Source organism: Cladophialophora psammophila (assembly GCF_000585535.1).
Source record: "Cladophialophora psammophila CBS 110553 chromosome Unknown aczJe-supercont1.34, whole genome shotgun sequence".
Taxonomy (NCBI): domain Eukaryota; kingdom Fungi; phylum Ascomycota; class Eurotiomycetes; order Chaetothyriales; family Herpotrichiellaceae; genus Cladophialophora; species Cladophialophora psammophila.
In genome coordinates this window covers 61,393-72,669 of record NW_006912955.1, presented here as the reverse complement: position 1 = coordinate 72,669, position 11,277 = coordinate 61,393, and the positions used below count along the sequence as shown (strand labels likewise).

Sequence of the window (11,277 nt, the reverse complement as noted above, 5' to 3'; positions counted from 1 at the left end):
ATGTTTTGGCGGTTTGGAGGCTACTCCAATATATCTTCTATCGATACCCTTCTTGATAAGCCCAATGTCAAGCTTGAAGACTTGCTGGAAGAGTCCGATCTCATTCAGGAGCTGAAGTCACACCATACAAAATTGATAGAATACCTGCGCGACGAAACGAACCTCCATGCTCTCCTGAACTACGTTGTGGCGCCGGGGCCCAAGGTTGACTCCAACGAGAATGAAGAGGATGAAAAGGGCAAAGGCCTTGCGACGGATAATGAGGATGAGCCGGAGCCTCTGGAAGAAGAGCAGGAGAAAGCCGAGAAGAAGCGGTTGAAATTTGCCTTTGTCGCCTGTGAGATCTTGTCTTGCGAGACCTGGTCAATCACAGAGTCCCTGATGGCCAACACCCCTTATCTCACCGAGTTCTGGGACTTTTTACGACGGCCGGCGCCACTAGACCCTCTCCAGGCAGGCTATTTCACAAAGGTCAACGAGACTCTACTAGAGAAGAAGACTGAGGAAATGCTGGAATTTTTCAAATCGCTTCCGGGAATCGTTCCTGCCATTCTCCAGCATGTTGATTGCCCCATGGTGATGGACCTGTTGTTGAAAATCATCAGTCTGGACAGGTCAGATGGCGGCATGGGCATCGTTGACTGGCTTCATGGGCAAGACTTGATCCCCATGCTCCTTTCTAACCTATCGCCCGAATGCAACTCCTCGACTCAGACTTCTGCTGGGGATTTTTTGAAAGCCATCATAACTATATCTGCGAACGCGGCTCAAAATGAGCAATCTTGTATTGGGCCGAACGGCCTGACGCGCCAACTGGTCTCGGAAAAGTGTATACGACAGCTTGTATCATACATGCTCAAAGGTGGGAACCCGCTTACAGTGGGCGTGGGAATTGTGATCGAAGTTATCCGGAAGAACAACTCCGATTACGATCCTGATCAAGGCCACAGCGCTGACGCTCCCCCGACCAACCACGATCCGATCTATCTCGGCACCCTTCTGAGATTGTTTGCGCACCATGTTCCAGATTTCATGAGCCTCATACTCAGCTCCAAGCATACGGTTACCAAAGGCGAGGAGACAACCGTGGCAGAGAGAGGTCAACTCAAATCGGCGTGGGGAACACAGATTGAACCCCTGGGCTTTGACCGATTCAAAACCTGCGAGTTGATGGCCGAATTACTCCACTGCAGCAACATGGGTCTTCTGAATGAGAGAGGCAGTGAAGAATTCATCAAGGCCAGAGACGCCGAAAGAGAGAGATTAAGAGAGCTTGGGGCTTTTGTGTCGAACAAGCAATCGGAGGATTCCACCGTCGACATCTCGGCGAGTTCGTCGAGGTTCGAAAATGCGTTCACACCCTCGGGGTCCACCTCGACAGAAGAACTACGCATCGCGAATCTGAACGACGAGGATGGTTTCGAGAAGGTTGCTGTTTCCGACGCAACAGATCTCTCTTTAGGCTCGAAACAAGATTCGGCTGAACAGCCGATATCGCCTCTCCAATCTCACAATCAACCGACGACGCCCACCAGCGCGCTGGATGAAACTGTCCGCCGTCTAAGTCTAGAAGACACCGACATGACCGCCCCCGACGAGCACGAACCAAATATTCAGACATCGGCTCGCGAGTCTCAGTTTGAAGACATCTCACCGCATCCAGAAGACAAACCTGAACCACTGTTCGCAAAATCGTCAGATCCCAACAAGACACCCACAGCAAATAGCCCAGAGCCCCCTACAAGCCCGTCGACCGCAAAAGCCCGACTTGATGAAACGGGTTACGGAGGCCAGCCAGAAGGAGAATCGTTCCAATCGGCCCAAGATGACACAATGGAGGTTGTCAAGCCCGACCAACTCGGTGCTGATGAAGCGCCAGTGGTGGGAGATTACTTAAAGATCATGTTTGTGGAGAATAGGGTCGTTCCAACGATCTTGGTGAGCAACCATGTGTTCACTGCTGCGTTCAGTGGGAGATGCTAATGCTGGACAGAGTTTCTTCTTCCGCTTTCCTTGGAACAACTTTCTCCACAACGTTGTTTATGATGTTGTGCAGCAAGTTTTTAACGGGCCCATGGACAGGGGCCACAACCGATTTTTAGCATTTGATCTTTTCGAAACTGGACGCATTACTGACGCGATAATTGAAGGCCAGAGACGAAGCGATGAGGAACAACGAACGAGGAATATGCGCCTGGGATACATGGGACACCTAACCCTAGTAGCAGAAGAAGTCGTTAAATTCGGCGAACGTCACCCCAGAGAATTGCTGTCGCCTATGGTTCAGGACTACATTTATTCCCAAGCCTGGGAGGAATACGTTACCAAGACACTTGCCGAGACCAGGGAACGCGACAATGCTATCTTGGGAGGGTTCCGACCTGATAACGGTCTCGGTCCCAGACAAGCTGTTCTGAATGCTGTCAATGCAGGTCAGGGCTTTGGTGTTTCGAGCGGATTGGCTGGCGTTGGGTTGGGCGGCGGCCAACATGCTCTGGACAGCATCGATTTGTCCAACAACGGCAGCGCCACTAGTGCCGGATACAATTCAAGTGGGTCGGTTTCCAGTGGTTTTGGAAGCTCCTCAGACGATGATGACGAAGATATGGATGATGTGGAAGATGAAGAGCATTCAAGGGCAGTGACTCAACTTTCTGCTGCTGATAGCGGTCTTTCGGCGGAGAACGTAAGTGGGACCAATACAATTCGCCGATTGTTTATTTTTTAGGCTAATGATGCTCTGCTTCTGGAAACAGTCTGATCAGCCAATACCTTTACTTCCACCTCCACCAGCACCACTCAACATCGAGCCATCACGTGCTCGCAGACGGTTGGCTGATCGGTTAGCGAGACATAAACAAGAGGCTGAGCAAGAATTGGCTGCGTCCGAGTTCGGTTCCGAAGCTGACGACCCATTCGCTGCGCTTGGGAATGGCGACGACAACGATGCAGGCGATCCGTTTTCGTTGGACGAAGAAGAACAAGATATTACGTCGTTTGGGAAGCGAAGCAATATCAACTCTCTTAACCCAAGCACAGGAGATCACCACAGCTTTTCAGTTAGCAGAGGACTGACCAGTTTGTTTTCTTCAACCCCGAGTCGAGATATGCAAGGACGAACCTCGCATGATGATTTTGATGGGTCGCTAGATGATTCGTCATCTGAAGGATCTGGTTCTGACATTGACTCGGAAAACCCACCCCTGGAAGCAAGGACGAGCCTCGAGCGGCGCCCACTGGAAGTTTTTGAGGACGAAGAAATGGGAGAAATGGTGGCTCCAACGGAAGAAGTCAACAGCAATAGTTCTGACGAGGAAGTGCTGAGTCCGTTGGAGAAAGAGAAGTTGGAAAATGCGTATGGAATGAACGATGATCCCGACGAGCAGGACTCGGAGTTCGCGGGACAAGCGGACCATGATGACGATGATGAGGATCATTTGGTTGAGATTGCGATCCCTGCAAGCTCGAAGAGGAGATCGAGAGGTTGATGTTTGCCTACAATCTGGATTTCCTTGATGCTGAAGGGGAATCGGACGCGTATGGATGGCAACGGAGCTCTCCGTCGATTCCATGGATCCGATGAGCTCCCACAAGGGGCCCAAACAGATTTGCACCAGCCAGCAATGAGCGGATGGAAGATACAGTGTACAATTACCGCATCTTTTGTGATACCCCCATACACATTCGGTCACGAGGTACAGCATGGAAGGTTTTGAGCACAGATCAAGGCGCGGCATGCAGCAGATGAGAGATGCGCCAACAAATCCATGCCTTTCAGACGAAAGAGTGAGGTTTGGATGAGATGGATGTACACACGAGCGGATGTCTAATAGTTTTTGGAGACTAGCACTTTCAGAGGAGATGGTGAGGTCGACGGAGGTTGCAGGCAGTGAATGCACTGCTTGAAGCGGAGAGAAGGCTGCGGGGAATCCGTGAGCATATCCCAGCCGTGGTTTCTCTTTCGCACCTTTTCGAAGTGACGGCAATTTACTCTGCGGATGGGGGTGCAGTTAGTTGTGTACGATAGTGGCTCTACGACGCGGATGTATTCAAGATGAAGTAAACGGAGTGAGTGAGTGAGTGAGTGAGTGAGTGAATGAGATGAGGATTACTAGACTTATCTGCCTGAAGGCTTCTGGTACCTCCTAGGGAATAGGCAACACATTCACCAGCTACATACTTACTAAGTACCGAGATTACTTACCGACGAAAAATCTATACTCTAAATACGGTTCGATCCTACTAAGTAGATGGTGAGCGAAGGCCGCTTTAATCTGAGCTCTCCCTGAGTAGTAGCGCATTAAGCTACTGGGTACAAGGGGGCCCGATCCGGCTCTCTAGCGATCGGCTACACTTGCCTCGCAGCTACAGCAGACATCTACTTGTATTTCAGCTAAGCCTGGTGACCAGCCTTAGTGAGCTTTGCAAGGCCCCGCCCCTACGTTGCTGCCTAAAATTTTTTTCCTGCCGAGTGTCTGTCAATAGACTCCCGCTACCTATCACTGGCCACCGCGCCTGTGTTCCACCACCGTCCATAAGTACCCTCGAGTAGCTCTGCACTGTCATGACGATCCTCGTCTTTCGTCTTGTACAGTACATACCTTCCAGTGCATCAAGATAGCAATATCACGTGTCAGATCCCTTTGGCTCTTCCAGTGTATTTCGCTTGCCTATGTCCTGGCAGCCTACCTAGGAATAGGGCAAATCTGTCCCTTCCGTAACTGGGCCGTACTGCAGCGGCCGCTATATAGACACAGATAATTCTAAACGCATTCCTTGGGGCCTGCCCTAAAGCCTTTGTTAGAGAGACACTGAACACTCCGCTGGGGCAGACTTGGACTTACGTCCGTCCACCAAAATGGTCTGACCTACAATGTTTCTCGATCTTGGGCTTGGTAGAAACCCAACCAGGGCTGCAATGACCTGCCAGGTTCAAAACGAACGGGTTTATGTTGAGCTGGAGTTATTTGGATTGTCGCTTGTGCGGGCCATGTTCCTACCGCGCCTCATCCCAAAGCAGCTCGAGCCTGGATTGTCTTTTCATAACTCGCGCTTAGCGGGATTCTTTCTTTCTGACAAATCACTCCTTCTAGCTCCGTCCACGTCTGAATAAGGGGACAAAATCAGTCATGGGTGCTCTAGGAGGGACTGAAGAGCAAAGGGCGCATTGCATTCAGGGGCATTGGGCAGTATGCTGTATACTCAAACACAATGTGAGTGAAATGCTTTCATATCCCTACCACGATGGTTCGTATTTACTGTTGACCTGGGCAGACAATCGATGTCGGGACTTGTCGTCAGAAATACTAATTAACTACTAAACGTTCGCTTCTTATTTCCTTTTCGCCTTCGTAAGAAGATCCGTAAGAGCTCTCGTCTAAAGACGCTAGATTTACTCTATTATCGCTATCTACGTCGTCTATATAACGGCGACGATAGAGATAAGCTTACTTTAGATAAGGCGCTCGTCTACGAGACGTCTACGAATGATACGCGTTACTTTCGCTACTTCTTTAATAATTATAATAACGTTACGAGTTATATTTCTATAAGTGCTCGCTATCTTTATATTATTATTATATTAACACTCTATAAGATTTCTACTTTTTATATACGCCGCGTTTAGAAGCTACTTATCGCTAATAAGATCCACGATCGCGGCGGCCTCGGCGTCTCGATCTTTATAAAGGTTCGAAGTCTCATCGATATTCTATCGCGCGAAATATAGTGTTAGACATAGCCTTAGGTAGACCGTAAGTATACCGAGGTAGGAAGCTCGACCGAAAAATAAGGTAGCCTCGAGAGACGAGGCTAAACCCGTCACGTAATATCTAAAATAGAAAAGAAGTAAATTATTAATATATTAGACTAGAGCATATTAATATACTAATATACCATTCTACATTATCTCATTCGAAAGGGCTACATAAGTATATAACCACACTCCCTTCCTTCCTAGATAGTTATACTCTCTTCGTAGCTAATTTATACTAGCTATTAAACTATATAGTTCTTAGTAACATCGACTACTTATATCTTATATTATTAATATCTAGTTTATACTATTTAAGAACTTATTACTAAGATCTCTAACTTAGTTAGACTTTAGTAAAAATTCTAATACTTTAGCCATCATCAGCAAAATTTCCCGCGCGACCCTGAGAGCCCTGGGCTGTCAAGGTAAGTCTGCGTCTTACGCAGCCTATGAGACCGCTGGGCTCGCTGGGCTACTTTAAGAGAGCCCTGAGCTAATATAATAATTTATAACTTTACGAATATATAATTATACTAGTCGTTTAAACTAGTACTAACTAAGATTATATTATACTAAAATTAAAGTAGATATATATAAAATATAAGGTTTCGAACTAAATCTTAAATTATTAGCTTAATAGCGTTAATATTCACTAAGATAAAGACTTAGCGAGTTATCCGCTTTTAGCGTAAACCTTATTTCCGAAATAGAAAAGATCTTTTTAAATTTAATAATATTATATAATAAGTATATTATAAAAGTTACTAAAAATAGATAGTCTATAGAGGCTCATAGCCTAGATATAAGAGCTGTGAGCGACGGTGGGCTCCCTAGGCTCCCTGGGTATATAAGAATACCGTGAGCTGCGGGAAAAATTGCTGATGTAGCTTCTAGATACCGGATTTAGTTACTATTCTCTAAGAGCTATATATAGACTTCGGCTTCGATTTATTCGGGTGACTAAATCGGGCCTTAATTTTAACTAAACCTAAACTTTTAAATAGTCGAAAGCTATGAAAATATCTCTGAGAGAATGAAAGTAATAGTATTAGATAAACTCTATGGAGCGGAGAATTAAAAAGAGTGTCAATCAGTACGGTAGGTTCTCCAACGGACTATAACAATATCTCCCGCATCTAGCTTAGTTTCCACCATCTTATCACGGTGTCCTGCTACGATAATTCCATCTCGGATTGAACCGGCCGATCATTCGTCTCCCTGTCATGTCATCAGCGAAGGGAGTTTTTGATGATGAGAACTCACACAACGGCCTCCTAGCATCCGCCTATCTCGCCTCCTGCGCATCCTCGTCGTACTGCTGCTGCTGCCTTCTTCCCAGCTGTTGCCTCAACCAGGCCTTCCTGGCATGCGTCCCTTGAGCCTAGATTTCGGCAGGCTCTTTCTCTGTGTTTGAATCTTCTGCCTGAGCTTACATCTGGGATTCAGCGGTAGCAGCTAGCGCACCACCATGGCCGTGGACGCAACTGTTGTGTATCATGACTATAGGTGCACTCGGCGTCGATGGTATCCTAACCGGTCTTTGAGTTATCCCCACCGCAGCTATCCGACTTGTCGTATGTTTCTAGGTTCCTGGCACACCCGTCGTAGGAGTCGTTCTCAGCGAACCATCAGATTCGTCACATTGACGGGACAGTAGCCTGGTAGTTACGCTGATTCCTTGTATATGGGGCATAAGAAGGAGCTGTTGCGCAGGAAGAGGCGATGCATTCGGGTGCAAAATGTGGTTGTAAGGGAGTTCGCGGACGGTAGTTTCGTTACGGATGAAATCATTGAGGAGACCTTTAGAATCCTTGAGGCGTTTGATTCCGAGAGCTTCAAGGTCGACTTCGCCCCTCGCAATGCGCAGGGAGAGAAGAGTGCGTTGCCGTCACTGAACTACATAGGTAAGAAGGATAATGACTAGAAGAATGGCAAATGTGGTGACATGAAGACCCATCGACCGGCCAGCAAGCCGCCGCCTGACATATCGCAATGACTAAGTGACTCGTCCTATGCGTTCCATCCATTAGGGAGTACCTCAGCCTTCGTGCCTGGGCTTTATCCCCCGCCGCGTTTGTCACTTCGCTGGCCGTCTGATATTGTCGTATATACGCCGTAGATTTGTTGTTGCGATTCATCGTCCATAATAGAGCAGACTCATGCAAGAGCAGACGCGACAAGAGCGGCATTTATCTAGCCCTCCTCTTCTACAGAGCTTATCACAAGATATCGAGCGATATTTTCCCGACCTCTTATCACCACTGTGTCTTTACTGGCATCTCTTTTTCTGTGCTGGCAGGAGAAAGCACTGCTTGGCAAGACTTCCTCATCTATTCTCAAGCCCGCGGAGCGGACAGCGAGAAAAGCGTAGGGAAAGAGCCAATTGGGGGCGCCCAGTGACAAAACGCTAGGCCCCATCGAGTAATTGTCTATGACCCTCCCACCCCCACCACCTTGGTATTACCGCCTTGTGGCCCGTGCACGTCACGAGGCTCACAGCAACCACCACGGAAGAATCGAACTTTGGTGTTTGCATAATGTTGGATCTCGTGGTTAGAATCTAGAAGCTTCTCAACCATGTCGAAAGCTTACCGAAGCGACGTACATCTCCTCGCAAACGCCAGTCCATGGGCATGTTGCGCAAGCAGACTCAGCTGTGATGAGCAGCCACCAAAGACGTGCTATCAGAACTATCAATAAACCTTCAATCTGTGGAAGATGAGTTAGGAGGTTATCGGAATCGGAAATTGGTAGTCCGATTTGGTTCACCAGTACGAGAAGTCATCGATTCACTTTCGTTGGCTGGGTGATGGCAAGTAATCCACTGGCCCAGTGACAGAGCAAAGAATTGCCCTATGATTTGACACAAAACGCACGCTCCTAGATTCTGGCTCTCCTCACACCAGCTCGCTGCAATATATTTTTCTCACTGAATAGAAGACCGTTTGCTGTCGTCTAGAACAACACACAGAAATTTCCCTTGGACTATATCAACCCATAGAATGGCTGCTGGAGGTCAGTCATCCCGTAAAATTAGCAACGGAACCAATTACGGGCTGTTTGCTTTGCGGCCTCACCGGCACCGAGCTCCGCGCGACTGTAGGTTTTGGTCGACCTCTTTCTAGGTGGACGAGACAGCTAGCTGTCAACAGTCAATGGAAGGGTAGTACAGGAAACTTCATCCTTAGACCTTGGGCATCTCGGCGGTACGTAACAGACTTTCATATTTGTTGGGTCTACTGACACTCAGAGGGAACATAGTCGTGGATCTGCTGAGATGCTTAAAGATGTCGGCTCTCCAGGTTAGAAGCAACAATCTCTGTTCCGTTGATTGTGAAAGCTACGCCGCAAGGTTCAGATTTCCGGTTGAGTCTGGCGCTTTGTCGTCGAACCCACCTAATGCGCGCTCCATCATTTCTCGCTATCTGTCCCGCAAGCCATAGGACGGTTAGATTTAGACAGAAACCATCTTTAGTCAACCGTTCAAAACTCCCATGAGTCACACGCTCCGTCCATGTGGCTTCATTGGCCTCCTTGCTCCTGTGTCGGAGACAGGCCAATATCCCTTCCCCACCACAATTAGTGATATCCGATTCAAGTCACCTGCGACGATGAGCGCGACTCGGACGTGGGCTGAGTCGTAGCCGCCCTTCATTGATCTTGCTAAAAACAAAGAAATTTAAGCGTTAACACTACTGGACTCGCTAATAGCAGGTGAGCTCGCACTACTTCCGTCCAGTCTCCACAATGTAAAAGTGTATCCCGGGTCGAGGGCCGAGAAAGAGCTAACCCTTTGTCACTGAAGGCACTTAATCCACTGCATACACTTCATAAGGTAATGAAAAACACAATCACAAAGTAGACACCGACAAACGAGACAATCAGATGGAAAACTTGTCTGCTAGTCGATTTCACGCTGACGCACCCATGTCCTATCAAAAAAGTACTCAGGATTGTAAGGCTTCGACTATGCCACGCGCCTTGAATGAGAGGAAGTCTTCCGACTTTAGGGTCTCCCGTGCATGCCCATCCTCTGTGTCCCATATGTGAAAGTCCATATCTTCTAGTAAGTGCACAATTGCCCATCAGGGTCAAACGGACTCCTGTCTGTTAGCCCAATTCTCTCTTGTTTTCACACGAGTTTCTGCTGTTCGCGACACCAGAGTGCACGATACACAAAATGAACCTGATATTCGTTACTTTGCGGTACCCTACCAAGTCCAGTAGTGTAGCTTCGAAGGACACCGTGACATCGCTGGTATGGATGGTCGCTTTGTTGTTGATGCTTCAATTGTTCAGCCAGCTCAGCAGAATTGCTTTGCCCACTCGCCTAGCATCATCGAGTACAAGAACTTCTAGTTGTACTACGTAGCTGCAACTGCTAGGTGCATGCAAAGCCTGGGCAGCTCCAACTTCCAATCATCTTTCAAATGTCCATCGAATAAGTCATAGTTAACATGTCTGTGGCGGAGACCTTCAAATGCAACTTTTTGCGGGCGGAGAAAGGGGCCAAGCCTTGCGGTGCGCTTGGCGTCCAATATCGTTCTTGGCAATACCAATGAGGTTGAGGAATGCCTCCTTGATGCAGGCAGGATAATAGCAACCCTCCCCGAGGTCTTCAGCAGACCTGTATATCTCCATCTCAGAGCGCACCCACGTGCATAGCATACGGATTTCAATTCGCAAATAGAGCTATCAGGAGCACAAGAAGGCAAAAAGAAAGAAATCGAAACCTGGCTGATGTGCATATATAAATTCTCGACAAAGAGCGGTTGTTTTCACGGGCAAGTGTCTCAAAACCAAACTATTTTACAAGATTCGTTATGTATTCTCCCGTGGCAGCAATTCAGCGTAACTGGAGGGCTTTCAGTCCCATTGAGAAGCGGAATATTATACGCTGCATAATTGGTATCATGTTCTACAAGTTTGGTCTGGAGGCTTTTACCGGTTCCATCATTGCTCTGGCTACCAATCGGTACGATTACGACGCTGCTAGCCATAATACCACGTCGATCACTTTTGAACGGATCGGCCTTCTTACGGGCTTGAACCAAGCTTTCCAATGCTTTGGATCGATTATCATTGCTCCCCTGGTTCGCCGGTTCGCTACCAAGAATGTGTTGACGACTGCCAGTTTCGTTTTCGGACTATTTTCTGCCATTCTACTCATCGTCGACGGGAGTACTGGTGGTCACATTAAACCATCAAACTGGTCACAGACTCATGATAAAGACGATTTCTCCTATTATGGTGACTACAATACAGACGGCATTATTCCAATATACTGCTTTGCAGGCATCGGCTACGGAATGGTGGAACTGATCCGAAGGATCATCCCCCGGGATATTGTGAGTGGAAACGTAGAGAAGCTACGTTGTATGGATGCATTAGTCCATATATTCTACGAGGTCTCAGGCACGGCCGGTTCACTATATACCGCATTAGCCTTAATACCAGGATTAGGAAACAACTTCTCATTTATTGTCACACCTATTCTGTTCGCGTGCGCTTCTTACGTATAG

The 11,277-nt window shown here is 47.7% G+C and overlaps 2 protein-coding genes across 2 annotated transcripts; both read left to right on the top strand.

The window, feature by feature from the left end:
* On the top strand, positions 1–3,488 carry A1O5_12443 (uncharacterized protein; the record flags this gene model as incomplete). Its single annotated transcript, XM_007753012.1, has 3 exons — positions 1–1,938; positions 1,994–2,686; positions 2,757–3,488. 3 exons carry the CDS (start codon positions 1–3, stop codon positions 3,486–3,488), a joined length of 3,363 nt encoding a protein of 1,120 aa, XP_007751202.1.
* Positions 3,489–10,578: 7,090 nt separating this feature from the next.
* On the top strand, positions 10,579–11,277 carry A1O5_12442 (uncharacterized protein; the record flags this gene model as incomplete). Its single annotated transcript, XM_007753011.1, has 1 exon — positions 10,579–11,277. The coding sequence occupies one exon, from the start codon at positions 10,579–10,581 to the stop codon at positions 11,275–11,277; it is 699 nt and encodes a 232-aa protein (XP_007751201.1).